Source organism: Pleurodeles waltl, chromosome 5, assembly GCF_031143425.1.
Source record: "Pleurodeles waltl isolate 20211129_DDA chromosome 5, aPleWal1.hap1.20221129, whole genome shotgun sequence".
NCBI classification, from domain to species: Eukaryota; Metazoa; Chordata; class Amphibia; order Caudata; family Salamandridae; genus Pleurodeles; species Pleurodeles waltl.
The window spans coordinates 994881986-994905070 of NC_090444.1; the positions used below are offsets into that span (position 1 = coordinate 994881986).

The 23085-nt window shown below is 45.4% G+C and overlaps 1 protein-coding gene across 2 annotated transcripts in view; it reads left to right on the forward strand.

The window, feature by feature from the left end:
* ADGB (androglobin) overlaps nt 1-23085 on the forward strand; it is an 871677-nt gene that overhangs the window by 389547 nt on the left and 459045 nt on the right. For both annotated transcript variants that reach the window (XM_069235154.1, XM_069235155.1), the window contains exons 16-18: nt 12856-12919; nt 15303-15405; nt 22643-22784. In XM_069235154.1, coding sequence (XP_069091255.1) covers nt 12856-12919; nt 15303-15405; nt 22643-22784 — 309 coding nt within the window. The remainder of the gene's footprint in view (nt 1-12855; nt 12920-15302; nt 15406-22642; nt 22785-23085) is intronic.

Below are 23085 nucleotides of genomic sequence, written 5' to 3' on the forward strand. Positions count from 1 at the left end.
AGATTTTTTTATTAGAGGCAAAACTGAAGCCTTTTTCCAATCTGAAGGGAAAATACCTGCTGTAATAATTGTATTCAGCAAAGTCGTTAGGAGTGGAGCAAGACTGTCTGCTACATCTTGCACTACCTTAGGTGGATAGGGATCGGTGGTGGCAGCTCCTGACTTGATATGTCCAATTAGCTCAATCACTTGATCGATAGACAGGAGTGGAAAATTGTGCAGCTCAGGTTTGTTTAAGCCAATAAGCAGTGACTCTGGTCTATCATGTGACAGGTGGCAGGTCAGGTCAAATTCCCCATAAGCCACCTCAACCTTATTATTTTTTTTAAATCAGCCAATTTCTCACAGAAAGCCTGACTGGGGAGGGGACCAGAAGGAAGAATAGGGCTTAAAAAAGACTGAAATACTTTTAAAAGTTCCTTTGAGGAATTGGAGGCCAATTACATTTTTTCAGTGTGAAATTTCGTTTTTTCCCTCCAAAATGAGTTTTATGTATTCACAAGTTGCTTCTCTATATCTGTCCTTGCCTATCATTATAATCCTGTATCCACTTACTCAAGCCTATGGCATTTCTGTTTCATAGCTCAGAGTGCCACAGAGAACCAAGGGCGGATGGTCTTTTCCTATAAGATTTAACTTTTTTAGAAGTACTTGCTTTAGGACTGTTCTACTTATCCAGTTGTGGTATCTTACTGCAGCTGCATTAGGATTGCTAATTGAAACAGGCGTTGATGAGTCTAGGATCTCAACCAAAGCCCCTTTATTTAACTTCTTCCTTAGCTGAATATATTTGCTCTTCTTGATTGTTTTTGTGTCAAGTATAGGAATCAAGATATTTATACTAAACTGGACTGCCATGTGATCCGACCATGAAATGGGTAGTACCCCATCTACCCTAAGGTTAGGATTATTGCAAAAATGCCATCCAAAGTGTGGCCTGCTTTATGAGTAGCAGTTTTCACTCTCTGTTCCAACTTAAAACAGTTCATAGATTCTATTAAAAAGACTGAGGGCGTGATTTAGATCTTGCCGGTGTTACCGCCAAACCACTGCAGCGGCGGTCCCAAGAAAACGGCGTCCTGCCCACTGCATTTGGATGTATTGCAACTGAGCTGCAGACAGCCACAATGATAGCTCTTTCTGATGGATACAACTACCTGTGGATTCCTCACCTGATGAATACTCCCATGGCGCCAGCATTTGACGGAAATCTTCTTACTAGTCTCTGCACGTCGACGAGGACGTCACTCTAGCCCACGCGACGCCGTCTGACGTCATACAGGCAATAAGAAGTCCTCGCCGACGTGCCGATGACAGTTCCCTTTTTTCCGTGCATTCGAAACGGTTACCTTCGTGGTTACAGTGTATTGTCTGCTGCGTAGTCTTCTCTGCGGTAACAATGTCTCAGAGGAAGTCGGGTTTCAAGCCCTGTCGAGAGTGTGGGGGCAAGATGTCAGTTACAGATCCTCACTCCGACTGTCTATGGTGTTTGAGCTCCGACCACGACGTCTCGACTTGCGATTCATGTCAACACATGAATCCGAAGGCCCTCAAAGAGCGCGAGGCCAAGTTATTCATGGCAAAGTCAAAGAAGAAGGAGAAACATCATAAGAAGTCTTCTTCGCCAAGGTCTCACCGGCGTCATCGAGACTCCCGGCGCCGTAGAGACTCACGACGTCACTCCAGCAAGGAGTCTCGTTCGAGGTCACCTTCGGCTCGGCGTCGGAGGACTTGGGAGGTCAGCCCCACGGTCACGCCGCATCCATCGACGCCGTTGCCCTCTCCGGCGTCACCGACTTCACCTGGTCAGGCGTCAGTGATTGAGGTGGTGCAGCCTCTTGTGTTTTCTCCGGCGTCGCAGACGTCGAGGCCGGCGTCGGGGTCGCCCTCGATCCAGGCACCCCAGTATCCGGCTTTTCCCACTCCTGGAGCCGATAGTACCGCGTTTCTTAATGCGATGTATACCATCTTTCAGCAGATGGCTCCAGGAGCTGCTCCGGCTGGTCCTTCGGGGCCCTTGGCCTTTTCGTTGGGTGATCCTGCGCCTCTTCGGCCGGCACCCTTTATGCCCTTTCTCCCTTTTGGGAATGTGGGCTCGGCGCCGGTGCCGGCGTCGGTGGCCGCTCCGGTGGCTTCGGATGTTTCGGCCCCGGAGGTTGCCCCTCCGTCGAAGTCAGGATTTTGCCCTGTGACTCCGGTTGGTCCATCGGCTCCTGCCTCGGTGCCGAAGCTGCCTGTGGCGCCGGACGCGGCGTCAGATGCTTCTGGAGATCGGCGCCGTTCTTCGACGTCGGCGGAGGCCATGTCGACTCCGCGTATCGAGGAGAGACTTCATTCGAGGAGGCGTGCTCTCCGTCTTTTAGAAGAGCAAGAGTACCAGCGAGTCCTAGAGGAGGGAGAGATTGAGGACTCTGGAGACGGACTGCATGGTCTGGATACAGCCAGTGGGCTGGACACTTCCCCTGAGTGGGACCTTTCATCTCCAGGGGAATATACGGAGGAGGCTGCTTCCTTTCATGCTGTGGTGAGGAAGGCAGCGAGCTTTTTGGACCTGCCTTTGCCGGTGGCAGAGGCAAAGCAGAATTTGCTGACAGAGGTATTGCATCCGGCCTCTGCTGCAGCTGAGCCTCTCTTGCCATTTAATGAGGCTTTGCTGGATCCGGTGTTGGAGGTGTGGAAGAAGCCGGTGTCTTCCTCGGCCGTTCATAGGGCTGTGGCCAGGAGGTATCGAGCTGCACCATCTGACCCTGGCTTTCTCTCTAGACACCCTACGCCGGAGAGCTTGGTGGTGCAAGCCTCCTGTTCCTCAAAGTCAGCGCCTGGTTCCTTCCCGACGGTGCCTGGAGACAGAGACTCCAAGAAACTGGATGCGCAGTCCAAGAAAATATTTTCGTCATGCAGTTTGGCGTTGAAGGCCACCAACGCCACGTGCATTCTGGGGAGGTACATCCATGCGCTGATGGATGATATTTCGTCTTCATTCACGGAGCTTCCCCAGGGTCTTTTGGATGTGGTCTCGGACGCCCAGGCTGCCGCGACCCAGATTATCCAGTCTGGGCTGGACACGACCGACTCGGTGGCCAGGGCGATGGGCACGGCTGTGGTGGCAAGAAGACAGGCCTGGCTCCGAAACTCAGGGTTCTCTGCGGATGTGCAGTCGACCCTGCTGGACCTCCCGTTTGATGGGGACAGACTGTTTGGAGCCAAGGCAGATTCAGCCTTGGAACGATTTAAGGAGAGCAGAGCCACAGCCAAATCGTTAGGACTGCAAGCTCCTTCTTCCTCTGCCTCTTCTAGAATTTTCAGGAGGTTTCGGGGATTTGGGCGTGGCTCTTATTCCTCTTCCTTTCGGGGGAGGTTCCAGCAACCCGCCTCTTCCCTCCCCTATAGGTCATTTAGAGGGAGGGGGAGGGGTGGGGTCCGTACCAGAGGAGCCTCTCAACAGCACTCTGCCTCTTCCTCGTCCTCTGGAGGGGTGCAGCAGGGGAAGCAGCCTTAGGCTTCCACAGTTTCCCACTCACTCCTCTCCTGTAGGGGGAAGATTACAGCGTTTTCTCCACAAGTGGAAGTCTATCACAACGGACACTTGGGTTCTCGGCATTGTGGGAAAAGGCTACGCCCTTCCCTTTCGGGAGTTCCCGCCCCTCATCCCGCCCCGCCCATCTTATTGTTCAGAAGAACACCTCCTGTTGCTAGAACAGGAGGTTCAAGTCCTCCTTTCAAAGGGCGCGGTAGAGTTGGTCCCAGAGCAGGAAAAGGGTCGAGGTTGTTACTCAAGATACTTCCTGATTCCCAAAAAGGATGGTCAGTTGAGACCAATCCTGGATCTGAGGATCTTGAATTGGTTCCTCAAACAGGAAAAGTTCAAGATGCTGACCCTAGCACAGGTGCTTTTGGCGTTGAACAAGGAAGATTGGATGGTGTCTGTCGACTTGCAGGATGCTTACTTTCATATCCCGATACTCAAGTCGCACAGGAAGTATCTCCGGTTTGTGGTAGGGTCGCAGCACTATCAGTTTGCGGTCCTCCCGTTTGGTCTTACTTCAGCACCTCGAGTCTTCACAAAGGTGATGTCAGTGGTTGCGGCGGAGCTCAGAAGGAGGGGGATAGCAGTATTCCCTTACTTGGACGACTGGTTGATCAAAGCCAAGTCCCCGGAGCTTGTGTCGCATCATCTGCAGTCAACAACCCAGTTGTTGTTCGACCTGGGCTTTTCGGTGAACGTGCCCAAATCTCACCTGGAGCCCTCTCAGCGCCTCCTGTTCATAGGGGCAGTACTGGATACAACATTGAGTCGAGCCTTTCCTCCGCCTCAGCGGATTCAAGATATTCAGGAATTGGTTCCAATGTTTCGAAATGGAGCGGTAGTTCCAGTCCTCAAGGTCCTTCGTCTGCTCGGTCTGTTCGCCTCCTGCATTCTGTTGGTCACGCATGCTCGCTGGCACATGAGGGCTCTTCAGTGGTGCCTCCGAAGGCAGTGGTCTCAACACAAGGGAGATTTAGAAGGTACTGTCAAGATCTCCAGAGATGCTGCTGTGGAATTGAAGTGGTGGATTGCGGGCAACAATCTTTCACAGGGGAAGCCGTTCGCGCAGTCGCCACCAGTGGCCACGGTAATAACGGATGCCTCCACCCTAGGATGGGGAGCTCATCTGGGGGATCTGGAGATCAAAGGGCTTTGGTCTCCAGAGGAACAGGTGTTTCATATCAATCTGTTGGAGTTACGGGCTGTACGTTTGGCTCTCAAGGCCTTCCTCCCATCCCTTCGTGGTCAGTCGGTACAGGTCCTGACGGACAATACTACCACGATGTGGTACATAAACAAACAGGGAGGAGTAGGGTCGTACCTTCTCTGCAGAGAAGCTCTTCGGCTATGGTCCTGGGCAAAGGACCATCAGATTTGCTTGGTGGCAAATCATCTGGCCGGGGTCTTGAATGTACGTGCGGACAGTCTCAGTCGCCAATTCTCGGCAGACCACGAGTGGCGTCTCCATCCAGATCAAGTCTGTTTAATCTTCCAGATGTGGGGGTTTCCTCGGATAGATCTGTTTGCCACTCGGGAGAACGCGCATTGCCCGTTATTCTGCAGCCTCCAGTATCCGATGCAGGGAGCGTTGGGGGACGCGTTTCAGATAACCTGGTGCAACCAGTTGCTTTACGCGTTTCCCCCCATACCCTTGATTCCTCGAGTGTTGAGGAAAATTCGCCAAGACCGGGCCCAAGTCATCTTAATAGCTCCGGATTGGCCAAGGAGGGTATGGTACTCCGACCTTCTCCAACTCTCACTGTGCCCTCCGCTCCGTCTCCCTCTCAGGGCAGACCTCCTCTCGCAGTCGCAGGGGCAGGTTTTACACCCCAACCTCCAGAGTCTGCACCTACATGCTTGGAGATTGAACGGGGCAACCTGAGTTCCTTCTCTCTCCCGCCTGATGTAGTGGATGTTATCTTAGCGGCCAGGCGACACTCCACTAAATCTATCTACGCTAATAGGTGGTCTAAATTTGTTATGTGGTGTGGAGAGAGACAGATTGATCCCTTACATGCTCATCTGTCACATGTTTTGTCTTTTGCACTGTCTCTAGCGCAGAAAGGTTGTGCAGTAGCTACCATTAAGGGTTATTTGTCGGCCTTGTCAGCCTTCATTTGTCTTCCAGACCAACCATCGTTATTTAAATCCCCTATTGTTCTCAGATTCTTGAAAGGTCTTCTGAATCAATATCCTCCAAAACCATTCGTTATGCCTCAATGGGATTTGTCCTTGGTCCTGACTTTCCTTATGGGGTCCCCTTTTGAGCCTATGCATTCTTGCCCCTTAAGGTATTTGGTTATTAAAACAGTATTCCTGGTAGCTATAACATCTGCAAGGAGAGTGAGTGAGTTGCAGGCCTTATCGGTTAAACCCCCTTATATAACGTTTTATGGGGATAAGGTGGTGTTGAGGACCAAGGCTGCTTTCCTTCCGAAGGTTGTTTCACCCTTCCATTTGGCTCAGACAATCACTTTGTCCACGTTTTATCCTCCGCCTCATCCTTCAAAGGAGGAAGAAAGACTACATCGCCTGGACCCAAAAAGGGCGTTGAGCTTCTATATCGACAGAATGAAGGATATCAGGCTGGAGGATCAGCTGTTTGTCGGATACGTGGGCAAGAGGAGAGGAAAGGCAGTCCACAAGAGAACACTCTCCAGGTGGGTTGTTCTTTGCATTAAAATCTGTTACTCTTTGGCAAAGAAGGATCCGCCTGAGGGCATTAGAGCTCACTCCACCAGAGCTAAGTCGGCCTCTTCGGCCTTGGCCAGGGGTGTTCCTGTGGTTGACATCTGCAAGGCCGCAACTTGGTCGTCCCTTCACACTTTTGTGAAACATTACTGTTTGGACTCTGAGGTCAGAAGGGACGGTCATTTTGCACGGTCAGTGCTGCAGGATTTCTTGGTTTGACCATTTAGGCACCCACCGCCGGGCGTGGTACTGCTTTGGGACTCTATTCATCAGGTGAGGAATCCACAGGTAGTTGTATCCATCAGAAGAACGAGTTACTTACCTTCGGTAACGACTTTTCTGGTGGATACATTAGCTACCTGTGGATTCCTCACGGTCCCACCCGCCTCCCCGTTGCCTTTTTGGTCTCTCCAAGCAATCCTTGAGTGTGCTCCTTTTGGTCTTCAAAGTTGCAATACATTTTGCATGTATGATATTTGTATATATGTGTATATTTATATATAAATCTATATATATATTGGGTATATACATGATTCGTATGTATAAATATATTTATTTGTTTAAAAAAAAAAAAAAAAAAAAAAAAAAAAAGGTTATATTAAATCTACAGCTATTTTATTGCAATGTTGTGTGATTTACAATATTAAGAGATGTTGCTTTGCTCTTTCATTGCATTGGGTTATTATTATTATTCTCATGCACGTAAAAAATGTTGGTACTGTCATCGGCACGTCGGCGAGGACTTCTTATTGCCTGTATGACGTCAGACGGCGTCGCGTGGGCTAGAGTGACGTCCTCGTCGACGTGCAGAGACTAGTAAGAAGATTTCCGTCAAATGCTGGCGCCATGGGAGTATTCATCAGGTGAGGAATCCACAGGTAGCTAATGTATCCACCAGAAAAGTCGTTACCGAAGGTAAGTAACTCGTTCTTCTAGCTGTCAGCAAGACAGGTACAAGCCGCTGTATTTAGATGTTACAGTCCTGTAGGGGATGTACTGATGGCGGTTTTCTGAAGGAAGGACATCACTTGCCCCAATGGACATCGGACAGTGTTAGTGCCTGTGGAATAGAGTTAAGTCTCACTCACAAATGCACTCTACCCTTACCATATGTTTTTCCCCCTGCATCAGCCATGACACAGCACACCACATACACAACATTATCCATTGTATCCCACCACAACACAACACGTACATGCTGCAAAAACACATTGATGTACATCCATGACACAACCTACACACACTATTGACACTGCACCAACACACAACACGACCAATAAAACTACACACTCATCTACACAAACTCATGCACACAACATCACAACTACACACATCACAATGATAGCCACACAGCAACACACAACTGAATGTTGCACACATCAATATGTACAACAACATCAAAACCATATGGAAGTGGCACACACACTGACACAACCACGTCACACACTACGCCTCCTGTCACCTCACCCAGCCAATCATATTACACATACTCATACTGAGTCATACACACAACTTGAAGCACAACATGACAGGTACAGGTCCCCTCGCAATGTGCACACATAGACACAGTTGAAAAGTGTGATTGTACCGTCATTGTGGTGCCAACATCCATTTGGCAATGAATACTGGCATCTTAATGATAGTTGTGATATGTGTTGTGTACCAGTGTGTCCCCATCCGTGTCTGACCCACTTGTGTTCCTGACATATGCAAGTTACAGTAATTAAAAACAATTATTGTGACATGTATATGTCTGCAGTGGTCCAGAGCTCATGTGCGGTGACCCCTCCCTACCCCCCCAACGTTCACAGCCAATGCGGGTTCCCTACCTTTGTGCCCAGCTACGGGGAGGTTGTGTTTTCTCCGGAGGCCAGTGGCAGCAGCGACGGAGGGTGTCGTCCAGTCCTGTCAAGTCGAAAACAGGAGTGCAATAGGGAAACAAGTGAGGTCGGACCGCCACTTTTTGCTTGGCGGTAAGGCACATCCAAATCTGCTCAGTGGGAAATGTGGCTGTAGTCCCACCATTGACCACTATTTTGTATGGCGCCATCGCAGCCGATGGGAACCCTTGGCGGATTCAGCAGGACTCGGGCAGGTTAAAGTCTAAGGGACTGCCAACATCTAGATAGGGCGGGCAGACCTCCAAGGCGATGGACTGGGTTTCCATCAAAAAAGTGGCGGTTGACTGACCCGTTACCGCCAAGATCTAAATCAGACCCTGAGTCTTTCTCATTTGGGTTCTCCAGATAGAAGTTAGGGTCCCTAAATATTGTGTATTTATAACATTGAACACTAATATCAATATGGTGAAGCACAGCATCTAAAAACTTAACCTTAGGTTCGGGAGGCCTGTAGATCAAATAGTCCATGAAAAGTACAGCTGTCCATTAACTTCCATCTAAAGGAAAGAGCCTCATAATCTAAGATAGTGGAGGGTTCACATGTTATTCCCAGCATATCACAAAACACTATTGCTAGACCACCACCACGCTTACCCATCCTGTCAAGTCTACAAATGGAATATCCGGCAGGTAATGCTGAACCTAACGTCTGTGTAAGAGGTTTCGTCCAACCAGGTTTCAACTAGAAATGCCAGGTGTGGGGGTGTGAGAGTCTAAGACCTTGTAAAACCCATATTTATATTTAGCGAGTGACTGTGTATTAATTAAAAAGCAGACCAGGAAGTTCTCTCCATGCTCTATGCTCTGTTGTGGTCTTGGCGGCTGACCCAAATCCTCCAAATAAGTAAAATTGCAATAATTGAAGCAGTGAAGAACTGACTTTACTCCAGGATCTAGACAATAGCTGTCAATCTGTTTACCTGATGTATTAATGCTGAACTGCTCTTCCTTAGTATAGCAGTAAGCGGGTAAACGACCAGGGGTCATTGCGAATGATGCATTTTGGGTTCTGACGGGATTGCCTTTGGTGCGCCATTGGCTCACCCGCTCTGCGTGGTCGTGCTATCATAGATGTTTAAATAGTTTCCTCCAAGGAAGACTAGACCGAGACTTGCCCAAACTGGCATTTGCTCGCTGTAACCGACGAGTCCAGAATGCCCCTACCAGTCAGTAAAGTGCCTAGTGCCTGGTGCAAAAATGCCTCCATGAGTAGTATTAAAATGATGTTAAAATTAATCAGATTCCAAAACATCAAGATGATGGATGGAGTGCTTGAATTAATCTCAGACACTAGCATTTACTCAGGCCGCATCCCAAACCATTGTTTTTGGCCCATCATGCCACCCCAGTTTGGACCCAGCCATATGCAAATCAGTCTTGTTTCTGCTCCATATGGGAACAGTCCCGCCTAAACTGCCAGGCTAGGTTCTCCCAAGACTGGAAACAAGCATCCTGGGACCTGTTTTTCAGGCAGGCTAACTTGAATCCAGTGGCACAGTGAGCCTGGGACCCACATCTGGCACTTAGGGCAGAAAATGCCAAAACAACAAGGTAATGGATGGAATGCTTGAATTAATCTCAGCCACTGGTAATTGCTTAGGCTGCATCCCAATACATCATTTGTTTGCCTTCCAGTGACCCAACCATATGCAAATCAGTCTGATCCTGCTCCCCATGAGAACAGTCGAGCCTGAACTGCCAGGCCTGGTCCTCCCTGGACCGGAAACAAGTATCCCGGGAGTGGTTTCAGGGTATCACCCCTCATCAGCCAGGCTAGCTTGAATGCAGTGGCACAGCTAGCTGGTCTGTCATCTATTCTATTTACATGTTGTATTATAGAGTATCCTAGAGTACAACTGGCAGCTAGTATAAAGTAGAATCTATGCAACCGACCGGTACTCCTCCCTGTATCACGTAAACTACTATATTTTCCTAAGGTTTCCAAACCTTTCTGACAAAATCCAGGTTGACCAGAAGGATCACTAAAAGGATAACAATGATTATGGGAGTATTAATCAAAAATCTATAACTCGGGCTCAGAATTGCATTCTGTTTTAAAGTGTACAATCATACTTACTAGATATTGACCTACTTCTTTTTATATAATACAAAAATAACCCAAGGACATTAGAGTGCTTTAAATGAGAACCAGGTGTTACAGAGTTTTGTTCTTTATTTTAGGGACTGGGGAGCTTTGCCGAGAATCATAGGATGTTGAGCCGAGGCCAGTTTTAAAACCTGGTTCCCCAGTTCCAAAGTCAGCAGCTCTAGCGATTAAGCCACATCCTCTCCCTAGACAGTGGAGCTGTTGTTCCTCACTGTATTCTGAGTTTCTGACCCCGTTCACATCACCCTTGCTACTGCTGAGAGAATCCCGTGCTTAAAGGAAGATTCGTCGCTGTGCATTTCTCAGTGCAACAGTATTGTGGCCTCAGAGGACCAGTAGTACCTGGTCATTTTCCACACAGGGTAAGATTCAGCAACCTGTGACTGCCCCAGGACCGCAAGAAAGTACCCCTCAAGCTCCCTATGGTTCAGTGACCATTACCTTGACTTTCACATAATCAAAGTTCTTCCTTTCTAAGGGAGCAATAGCGTGCATGTGCTGCCAGTAAGGAAATGTGTAATGAAATCAAAATACCTGCAGTTGTCTCACACCCTTCTGATTTTTAATACTGAGCCTTTCCCTTTCGCGTTGATTTAGCAAGAATCCTGTCACATGCTCTTAGTAATTGCCTGCATCCTGTTTTTCTTTTTAAACTCCCCACTGTCCTCTAACAACTGGATGTTGTTGTATTTTTAGAGAATTTGGAATCAGGAGGACAAAGCTATTTGTTGGTCACAAACAATTCGATTCGGAGTTTGTGGCAGCAAAAATATATTTTTTAATGTACTAGCCCTATTTAGGAGTTTGTAAACTTTTAGCTATTTCTAAAATGGGATTGCAAACTCATACTGATTTGGTATTTAGAAGTGGCGTGTTGTGGACATTTCTTCTAAATATCGAATCGGTATGTGATGTATCATTGTTTTGTAACTGTAATCCAGTCGCAAAATATTGAAAATTTACCAAGTGCCGAACCACCCATTCACAAAAGGCAGAGGATCCCTCTGGAACTCCCTCCTCTTGTAAATGTAATAAGAAGTTTGTTGGAGTGTGGGCAGTGTTCCAAAGGCCCACTGCCTAGTCTCTAAAAAACATACAAAAGTAAATTTGTTATTATAAATGCACCACTGTTTCCTTTAAGGAGAATGGCCTGCATTTAAAAAAAAACATGTACTTATTGGCTGTCACAGTCATCGTGGTCTTTGATCCATAAGAGCCCACCATACCTGTAGTGCCCACCATTCTCAGTGAGTTGCACTTTGCAACATACCTCATTACTGTTCGCAAAGTAGGTTAACTTGTTAGTTGGTATGTAAAATTCTATACTTGTCACAAATTATGACCAGTTTTGTAGCCAACATTTAATCAATCTGGCCCCAGGTTTTCCTGTAAGAAAAGAACATGCTTCAGTCCATCTTCAAAGTCAACATTCAGACAGGAGAAGGTTTATTTTGGTTCATGTCATTTTGGACATTCTTTCTTCCATCACATTTGCCCCCACATCCATTAGATATAGACCAAGGTTTATTAGCCAATGTCATAGAAACCCCTCATGTAACACCAAGTATATTTGAAAATACTCTCGCAGTATATGGTTTTACACATTGTTTGTACATATATTTATGTTTGTCGTAATCTTGGTTTAGCAATTGCTTTATTTGGTATTTTTTAAAGGCTTAGGCTTTCAAGTTCTTCTTGTGTGATTTAATTAAAGATTTGATGCATATGAACGAATCATGGTACATACAGACTCCCCTGGAAGGGAAACTCGTTACCTTTAACTAGCTTAGAAACTTTCCGAGATATTACGACCTAAATGTCATCTCTTCAGCTTATGGTGGGGAGTAAATGGGTAGGAATGCAGGTGAGTTAGTAAAGCATGTGAATAAAAGAGGATAAAAGGGAAGTTCAGTGTTATAGGTAAGTGCATGTTATACTACTCCTTCAATAGTAGTAATGTGTGCTATCACTTAATTGGATTTTTCTATAGGTTTGTCTACAATCGCAGCCTCGTTCTAGAATGTTATCTAACCATATGTTGATTAGTAGGTCCCTGCTTAATTTATTTAGTACAGGCCCACATGTTTCTTAGGAACCACCTCATTGACAAATGCTGAGGCTGCCAAATCTCAAAGAAGCCCAGTCTTGATTTCACCTCATGCCTATTTTTTTCACCCTCCCATATGTTTCCTTTCTGTGTATCTCACTCTTGCAAGCGCTTTCACCTTCACATATACTCCCTTTGTCACCGTTTTCATATAGTACCTTCATCCTTCTTGCATCCTTTCAGATGTTCTCTCTTTTTTTGTTCTGGGTTGAAGTCTGATGAAAAATAAGTCTAGTCATCCAAAATAAGGTCTGGTGACCAGAGGCACAAATTAGGCACTGGTTTCCTTTATAGTGTAAAACTCAGCCGCATTGATAGCTGCAAAGTTCGATGTGTGTTGTAGACGATGAATCACAGGGCTGTCTCGCTTTAAAAGGAGCTATTAATGTTGACATGTTGCAGTTTAAGTGCATACTGTTCACCTGCCAGCACTAGTTTTTCGAACTTAGGAAATAGATTAATTGTGGGGCATATTTAACATTGCTTTCTAATACTTAAATATGTTTTTTTCATTTCTTTTTAGGACATTATATATTTTTCACAGAATCTATTCATATCCATACATTCAACAGAGAACAGATCTTAAGGTATTTATTATAGATCATTTGGCTTTTATTTGTGTGCGCCTTAAATTATGGATCCTGGTCTTGTGAAATATTAGCAAATGAAATGTGCGAGCACATTAAACAGCAATGACATAAAATCAACAGTGTGCAACACTTTATAAACTGTTGGACTTTGATGTTGAACGTGATTGCTGTCTATTTGTATGACATCACTTCAAAAGACTAGTACTTAATCTGTGTTTTATAAAGTTTATCCAGAAATGTTGTCGGATTCAGAACCTGCCCTGACATTAGTAATCTTCTGGAATAAGTAGATTTGGGGTGAACATTTGAGCACTGTATGTTGTATTTTGAGACCTTATCTGATAATAGGACGGAATTGGAGGCTGAAAAAGGAGAAAGCTTGATGCTTGAACCAGAAAGGCCTGCGTGTATGTTGTCTGGGTGGTGTCTGTGAATGAGCCAGAGAAATCGAGGCCTGTAGGTTATATTTTGAATTGCACTGGCCTGGCCTTTTTGTACACAATGAAGGTATGGTAGTTTTCCCAGACAGTGGACATGTATTGCTGACATTTCTGAAGCTGCAGTGAGGACATTTAGACACTAAAGTGAGGTAAAAGGAGACAAGGTGTCTTAAAAAATCAATTAGGCCTTTTGCTGACCCAGGGCTGCTGATTAGTCCTCCTGACACTGCCATTTGGAAGATGGTAGCGGTGAACGGTGGGACAGCAGATGCTGTTCTGTAAGGGAATGGGGCACTTTAGGTGCGACCCAACCTTTTACCTTTCAATGATTACATTTTCAGTTGGCTGATGTCAGCCAAGTACAGAAATGTCATACTTGCTTGCCCCTCTATTGTGGGTTCTCCTGGCTGGAAAGAGGTCTGCTGTGAAAAGCGTCACTATCCACAAAAGCTCTGCATGGAGAGCTGACTGGAAAGGACGTTTGAAAGAAAAACTATCCAAATCTGTTATAAAAGTGCTGATATTGGATTCACATCCCCTGTCTTCTTTTGCTGTATAAAAGTGGGACCCCACTTCCCTCTTGTTGTTCCAATTCCAAGTTGTCTATAACAAAATAAAGGAGTATTATGGTGAGTACAGAGGCTGCTTTACAACCACAGTTGGTGTCTGTCTCATGGGTAGCTTCCCAGAGGTAAGGAGATATCACCTGATTCTGACCTCTTGCTGGAAGAGTTGTCACCTTGACCTGGAGGACCGAGAAGCAAACCTGTCTGCTGAGTGGCAGAAGATCAGTGTGTGTGAGAACATCTTGCCCAGAAAAAGATCAGTCTGTGTGTGGCCTTAGTGCTAAAAAATGGCTTGTCTATAGCTGTTCACAGAAGATAATAAGTCTGCATGTGGCTGTACCACTGGAAGGACATTGGTTGGTGCATAACTGCATCGCAAAAAGGATATTGGCATGTGTATGGCCCCACCACCTGCTCCTCGCTGTGATCAAGTCTTCCCTGCGAATCATCATCCCTGTCTGCTTGAGTGCTGCCAGTAACCATTGGAGACGTGCACAGCAGGACAGCTATGGAACTTTCTGCCAGACGAGCACCTGCAGCCAGCAAGGAGACGCCAAAGGAGCTGATGTTAGTGCACCCCCTCCCAGAAGTGGGAAGGAACTAGTGCACTGTGATAAAGCCGAACTACTGCCCATACTGTTCCACTGTAGTTGGTAAGTACTAAGCAAACTGAACTGTGAGAGACTGAGTGCTAGTACATTAGAGGGAAGATCTACACTTGAGCCATGATCATGCTTTTACCCTAAACCCAGAGGCGAGGGAGGCACATCTAGACCAAAGGAGGGCCCGTAAGAAATAGCAGGGAGAGGCACAGCCCTGCCTCGTGGCACGAAGGACACTAAATTGTTTTATGCCTACATTGTTGTGTAAAATTCTGTTCTAGTGTGTGTTCTTTCTGAAAAGTCGAGCACTGGGTTGAACATTCAGTTATTGCACTGCTGTATGATTGTTGCCTCCTGAACTTTAGCACTGGTACACATCAATGAGAAAACTATCACTGCTCCCCACTGCTGGCCCTGAGAGTGGCAGTTTGGTGGAGCCATAGTTGGATGGACCTTGGGACATCAGAGGCCTACCCCCGAAGTTGAGGCCCTGTAGCCCCTGCTTGCCCTATGACCACCCTCCAAAAGACAATCTCACAAGAATACATAATAGCTTTATGTACAGTGTGCTTTTGAACATCGCTTAATGGCAGACAGCTCAATTATCACAAGCTGACTGCAAATTTGATATGTACTGTTCTCCTTGCAAACATCAGAATTGCTGAGTTTTCAACTGTTACATGCATGAATGGTTTTGTGTTGGTTGCATCACCCCATGATTTCAAAATCTTTGAACTGTAAACAGAAATATTGGATTTTTTGTGTCCCTTAGAGTCCAGAAGATAAAGGATCATATTACCTTTTTGTGGACAACCTGAAGCCAACTGAAATTGTGGTTAGCTTCTCTGCATTGGGACGCTGGGGAGATAGTGAAAGTAAGTAAAGTTTGGACTTTATAGAACATTTCATCATTGACTAAAGCAGTGCTATTTTTATTTATCTTGTTGCTGTTTGTCAGTATGAGACTAATGGTTAAAAGTGAAAGTGGTGTAATTTGCTGCATCACCATCGGATTTTCACCTGAAACCGAAGGCCTTAGGTAGTGCTTTGCAGAGTGGGAGCCCCACCATACATTGACAGGGCGGCTGCTGTGTCAAACTTGCAGTGCCTCCTGCTTCATTTAGAGGTGGGGAGAACACCTTCTTTGATGCTTGGGTAACAAGTGCATACCAATTTCTATTTTGATGAACTGATACTTCCATTTTGAGCAGGCAGTATTTCTGAACTGGTGCTATCTGAGCTGGTGTACCATTGCTAAGCTGAAGGGAAATAGTTGAGCTGTGCTTTAAGTGTAGAGAAATGCCTGTTGCAGTGGTCTGGTTTGTCTGAGGAGCTCATGGTAAGGGAAGTAGTGTTTGGATGGACTGAAAGATGAAGATTGATAATACTGTAGGAGACCCAGTGTGTGTGAAGGCAGGTTCGAGAAACAATTCTTTGTAGGTGAGAAAGGAGTAAAATTTATTTTTGAGTAGGGTAAATAGTAATAGAGCATGCTGCAGGAATCCAGTGTTCCGTGACACTGGAGAAAACCTCTCATGGCAAGCTGCTGGTATTTTCAATTCTAAAGGCATCAAATACGGTGAGCCTATTTATTTATCTGCATGTACTGCTTGACTGCTGAGGCGTAAGGAACTTTAGTGTTATGGTTGCAGTCTTCCATCTAATGACATGCAAGGAGTTTGTGGTGGTGCTTGGCTCTCCTGATAGTTATCCAGTGAACCAACACTGAGGGAGGATGGCAGGGGTAATAGATGGACTTAGGAGAAGTAAAGAAGTAGAGACCAGAAGAGATTCAAAATTGAAAGCGATATTAAACATTATATCAGAGTTAAAAGTAAGGTACCTTGTTAACCAGAGCATTTTTAGGATTGATCTTTTCTTCACCCGCAGATGTGGGGGCACAATAATTTATAGAGAAAGGAAAAGCAAAGAGATCAAACCTGAGAACAAGGGGCCAGATGTAAGTACAAACCAAATTGCAACTCGCAAACTGGTATGCAGAAAGGTGTCTCAGACACCTTCTGCAACTCGCTATGGGGTCGCAAAGACCCACCTCATGAATATTTATGAGGTGGGTCGCAGTTTGCGACCCCATAGCGAGTCTAGGCACTCACGGGAATGGTGGCCTTCTGGAGACAGCAGACCACCATGTCCGTGACTGCTTTTCAATAAAGCAGTTTTTTTTTTCTTTTTGCAGCCCGTTTTCCTTAAAGGAAAACGAGCTGCAAAAAGAAAAATTACCGAAACCATTTAGTTTCGGTTTTTTTCAGAGTAGGCAGTGGTCCATAGGACCACTGCCTACTCTGAAAAAATATTTTTTTTTGCATTCACAAAGGGGAAGGGGTCCCCCCGTTTGCGAATGAGTTACCATCCACTTCAAGTGGATGGTAACTGCGAGTTGATTTGCGACCGCTTTCGCGGTCACAAATCAACTCTACATCGCGATGCGGTCGCAAATAGGAAGGGAACACCCCTTCCTATTTGCGAGTCGGAAACACATTTTGTGAGTCGGTACCGACTCGCAAAATGTGTTTCTGCATCGCGTGAGGCCTTTTGCGCCTCGCAAACGGTGTTTTTCACCGTTTGCGAGGCGCAAAAGGCTACCTACATCTGGCCCTAAGAGTGTTAATAGAAAGAAAAGAATCAAGCATCTGTCCAATGAGGGTACCACTGAAGACTAATTACTCAAGTCCTAGGGGCCTTATGGCGGTGAGAGAAAGAATGTCAGCCCGGTGAGTCGCATCAAGATGTTTGTCGAGATCTCTGAGGATCGTGAAGTTAGCTGCACTTTGGATGTAGAGAGCTATGATTCTGCTGGTGGAGGGTTAAAATTGAAACAGGTTCGAAAGGTAACATAAGAGGTACCTGGAAAAGGAAATGGAAATATGATTGATTCTAAATATGAGGCTTACAGCAAAGTTGAAAGACACATTACTGATGGTAATAAAAGAAAAAGAACAGTAAGTAGTGGCAGTACTTCCTCAGGGTTTGAAGAGCATATTCAGATGTTGGGTTGACGGCTTCTGCAATGTCAGACTCAGAGGAGTCTCATAAACATGTTTCTCTGAGGGAAGAGAAAATCGGCATAAAGGGGTTTTGGGTTGAGGGAAAAACAGGTTATGTGGCGATGGGGCAGGGTGTTTTTTGGAATGTTCGAGAGACAATGGCATATCAGTATATCAGTGTGCCATGCTTGCACCAGTGGGCAAATCGTCATAATGCACACTTTAAGTGTAACAGCATAATAGAAATCATCAATTGCTAGCGTACGTCTGATCTCCCTCCATACTGCTATAAAAATGTCACTGCATTGCCAACGAAAACTCAATAATCAGAAAATGTAGAAAAACAAAACATTCCCTCAACATTTGCACTTCAATTCAGAGGTGTATTAATCACCACATTGACACTTCGTGAAGAACATAATTCTCTCTTCCTGAAATAAAAACATTAGACTGCACCATTAGACCTTGTTTTAAAGCAGCCGAGTATAGGGCCTCGTGTCCAAGGAATTGATACGATACAAAGTGGTCACTAACTTTGCACCGAGTTATACCAAATAGTTTTTGATTTTGTGAGTATGTAACTATGTACTAATACATCAGTTCACAAAATGCAGAATAATAGTTGGTCACAATTTGACCTACCTTATCAGTATTTTAAGAGGTAGGTTGAAAATTGTGACCCACTGTGATTGGGCACAATCACAGGGATGGTGGCCTCCTGAAGTTAGTAGACCGCCATGTTAGTGATTGCTTTTAAATAAAGCAATCTTTTTTTCCTTTGGCCCACTGCCTACTCCTAAAATGTTTTCATCATTCATAATGGAGAAAGCATCACTTGGAGACCCCTTCCTGTTTGCAAATATGTTTCTGCCTCCTTTGAGGTGGTGGTAAAATACTAATATTTGGGACCAAACCTTAATACATGCCAAGAGGAATCAGCATTTGGAAGGGACACCCTAAACACCCCCCTTTCAAATACCAATTTCTCTATTGTTTCCTAAACCAATTTAACGATTTGGAAAACATTTTAAGGGTTGCTAATTAGGTTTAACACATTTCAAAAAGTGTTTAGCTTTTGCAAACCCTCACATTAACGAATTCTGAGTGTTTGCCATTGTTAACACTCTTTAAACATGAAGCCCGTTGAGTTGATATAGAAATCACATTCCCAAGCCATCTGAGACCACAAAAAGATGCAACGCTTAGAAGCGACTTGAGCTGCCATTTTGCTGTAATGCAATAGGTGTACCTCTCTACAAGTATAGGCAAACTGAATGCCTTCTTATTAACAGGACAGTCAGCTGTGTCAGCCTTGAAACTATTTAAAAGCTGTACGGTGGGATGTCTGCTTCCTCAACATAGTGGGCATTCAAGTCTGAATCTGGGAAAACCCCATATATATTTACCTGTGGCCTGTTTGTGACCAGCAGACGGTAAATTGGACTTGATCAAATGTGGAAAGCTCCATGTTTAATGAACACGAAAAAATTTGCACATCTACCATTGCTTAAGTTAAAGCTTGGCAGTGCGAAAAAGGCAGTTTTCTATAGACTGAGACTTAGCTGCCTAGTTTTCAGTCTGCTTCTGCTGGTCAGTTCCAGGTTTGCAGTGAGCATATGAGTGACATATGTTTGACATTTCAATGCCTTGCGAGTGACACTTTGAGTGACACTTCATCAAGAGCTGAAAAGAGCATTGATGTCCATTACATCAGCTAATTTCAGAAATTGCCCACTTTTACACAACATAATAGTAGAGGTGGTTGAACCAGAAGTTTGGCTCTGGCTGAGCCACGCGCGGCCCGTCCTTTGGGGCGGAGGGGCCACACCCGCCATCTTTTGCCTCTAATGAAGAGTGTCTGTCAGGCTGGACAAAGGTCAGCCTGACAGATACTCTTCATGTTCAGGTCAGGCAGTCAGGAGCAGACATGAGAAATTTGCGCAGACTCCTGGCTGCTTGAGCTGAACTTTGCTGGGCTGGAGAGGTCACAGTTCTTGTGGGCGTGACCTCCTTGGCTCAGCAAAGATGCCTTGAGGCCCTCCCCCAGGTGATGAGGGAAGCGTCACCCATTGACTTCGACCTGGGTGCTTCAGGTTTAAACCCTGAAGCGCCCAGGGCGAGTGTCAATCAGTGACACCTCGTCAGAGTGGGGTGGGGTCAGAAGTCTCACTGACCCCATCCAACTCTGTGATGAAGTTGGGACTGCTGCCTTCCCTCATTGGCTGACCTGAGCACAATACGTTTAAAAGCGTGACAATCTTGAGTACTTGCTGGAATGTAAAATTATGAAGTGTGTTAACGTGACCCGAGACGCCTGGCATTTATCAGGGTTGCTGAGAATAAAAGATGCCAGGTCTGACACTACATCAGGCTTTTTCTGGGCTCAAGTTAAGCCATGCAATAATCTCTGCAAATGGGAGAGTGGCTTACCACATAGTTGAAATGCACAGGCAATTCAGACAATGCTTAATTTGTAAATAAAAACGTGCCGGTGCAAAAAGCCCTCCTCTTGAACACGCGGCTGCTGCAATTAAATGTGCGAACCCGGAATACTGAGGCAGCGTAATCCTGAAGCCACCTCGGGCCTTTTCAATCCATTTAAGGCCACTCCCTGCCCCTTCAGCTCACGACTTGCAGCTTTCTGCTTTCTCCCATTGTGATGCTTTTTCGTTTTTCTCTTCCTCCGTCTTTCCCATATGTGTCTTTTTCTCGCAGTAAATGCTTGAGGCAGAAATATGAGTGCCGGCCTTTAAAAATAAGTGCTGGTGCTCTGCACTGGAAACAACAAGCACAAATTAAGCACTGAATTCAGCATTGGTATTCTTGACTAGAAAGAGCCAGCTCAACCTGAAGTGTCGGCTTTGTGAGGTAAATTCGCCTCGTATTTTGGATTTTTCAGGGATAGCCGATTTCTAAGGCGCCACCTAAAGCACGAACTAAGGCCCATATTTATACTTTTTGACGCAAAACTGCGCTAACGCAGTTTAGCGCCAAAAAAATTAGCGCCGGCTAACGCCATTCTGAAGCGCCATGCGGGCGCCGTATTTATTGAATGGCGTTAGCCGGCGTTAGCCGACCGGCGCTGCCTGGTGTGCGTGAAAAAAAACCACGTACACCAGGCAGCGCCGGCGTAGGGAAAAATGGCGTTTGGGCGTCCAAAAATGGGGCAAGTCAGGCTGAGGCAAAAAAAAGTCTTAACCCGATCTGCGCCATTTTTCTTTGGCGCCCAGACGCCATTAACATGACTCCTGTCTTAGCAAAGACAGGAGTCATGCCCCCTTGCCCAATGGCCATGCCCAGGGGACTTCTGTCCCCTGGGCATGGTCATTGGGCAAAGTGACATGTAGGGGGGCACAAATCAGGCCCCCCTATGCCAAAAAAAAAAATACTTACCACAACTTACCTTCTCTTCCCTGGGATGGGTCCCTCCAGCCTTGGGTGTCCTCCTGGGGTGGGCAAGGGTGGCAGGGGGCTTCCCTGGGGGCTTGGGAGGGCACCTCTGGGCTCATTCTGAGCCCACAGGTCCCTTAACGCCTGCCCTGACCCAGGCGCTAAAATCCAGCGCAAATGCGGGTTTTTTAGTCCCGCCCACTCCCGGGCGTCATTTTTGCCCAGGAGTATAAATCCGACGCAATAGCATCGGAGTCATTTTTTTAGACGGGAACGCCTACCTTGCATATCATTAACGCAAGGAAGGTGTTCACGCAAAAAAATGACGCTAACTCCATGAACTTTGGCGCTAGACGCGTCTAACGCCAAAGTATAAATATGGAGTTAGTTTAGCGTCGAATTTGCGTCGAAAAAAACTACGCTAATTCGGCGCAAACGGAGTATAAATATGCCCATAAGAGTCTCATGTACGAAAGTCACAATTTATGTAAATTCGCAAAGGCATGGGATTTCCTACTGCAGAACGCCTGTTTAAAATGTATTTAAGCCACTTTACTTGTGAAAACAGTTTGAGTCGTAAAAGGGTTTTTGCAATCCATTACTAATCGCAAATAGGATGCTCCGTGACAGAGGCGCGTCCCTTTGTCCTTGGGATTCGTAACGGACTGTATCAATGTGACTGCAATTATGGTTGCAAATCATTAGTTACCATCCTGCAAGTTTGAGTGGTAACTGTTGAGCAAAATGGGAAGCTGTTCCCTTGCAACAGATTCCTTTATAGGCAGTGCTTTAAATGGGAAAAATAGAAGTGCGGGTACTCTGTATCAGAGTACCTGCTTGGTCCGAGAAGTGCCGGTACTCTCAAATGAAAAGTATTACGTTTTTCTTGAGAAGTGCAGGTATTCTCCCTTTCAAAATAAAAAAGTGCCGGTACTCAGTAGCGGCCCATTTAAAGCACTGTTTATAGGAAACTAGAAACATTTTTTTCTTAGAACAGTACGTTTCTCCTTATGTGACATGAGCTGCTTAAAAAAATCTGTTTGGAACTCCAAATGTAAGAATTAAAGGCCTGCTGGCCCTTGAAAGCCTCCATCTCCTCATTTGGGGGAAATGATCAGGGGTCACGTATTGCAAAGTTCCTAAATAATATTCAATAAGCTAATCATTTGCCTCACTCCCACGAATTTCCAATGCAGCCTATTAGAATAAAGGGCTTCTTTCAATTTGCATTCCTGTTCGCAAACCATTTGGTGTGCTAACTGCAGATCCCTGGTCTGCAAATGGGAATAGTGCATCATGCCCACTTAAATGTGAATAGTATCCATAGTACGCCAGAGACTTTGTTATTTTTTAATTTGGTAGCAACACCAGACATGATCCTCTGCTAGTTCCTTCCTTAGATGCTGCTACAGTAGGTATAAATTAGATCTGGTATTTGCAAAGAGTCCACGTGTGATAAAACGTGTTTACCCTCATCTCTTAAGCTTGATTTTATTTTATTTTACTCTTCTTGGTGACTACCCATAGTTTTCGATACTGTTTAAGGAATACAAGGCGAGTATTAAGTTTTTTATATCAATACAATTAACCGTATTTGTTTGATATCTTTGTGCTGATTGGGTTTTAAAAACATATTTTGAATCTTTGTTATAGCATATTGTAGCCTAACGCAGAAATAAAAGTTTGATTTGAAATCGAATGCCTTTTTTTCTTGCAGCCAACCAAAAGGAGGTTAATTTATTACCACAAGGCAAGTTAACAGCTGCACATTTTTCCTTTAAAAGCTTTATTATTGGGCCACTAGTGCTAAAAATGCACACAAACGCCATCAAAGCTACTGTGATAAGCCTTCCTCCAGGGTAAGTGACTATCTCTTAAATCATTTTGAATTCTGTTTAGGGGAAGCAGAGCCAATGGCAGTTATTATAGTTCATAAAATACAATTGTGACCATCTGGAGTATGGCTTCTTGTGGAATACATTGTTTATTGGTTCAATGTTTTTTCATCATCGTCATTATTTATGTAGGGATTCAGCTTGAGATATTTAATTATGGACCCCTATTTATTTTTTATGTTTTTGTAAACAAACAGATAAATAAACCCCTTAAGTACTAAGCTCCTCCACTCCCACCCACCCCCATTGCTGAGCCCACTTTTGA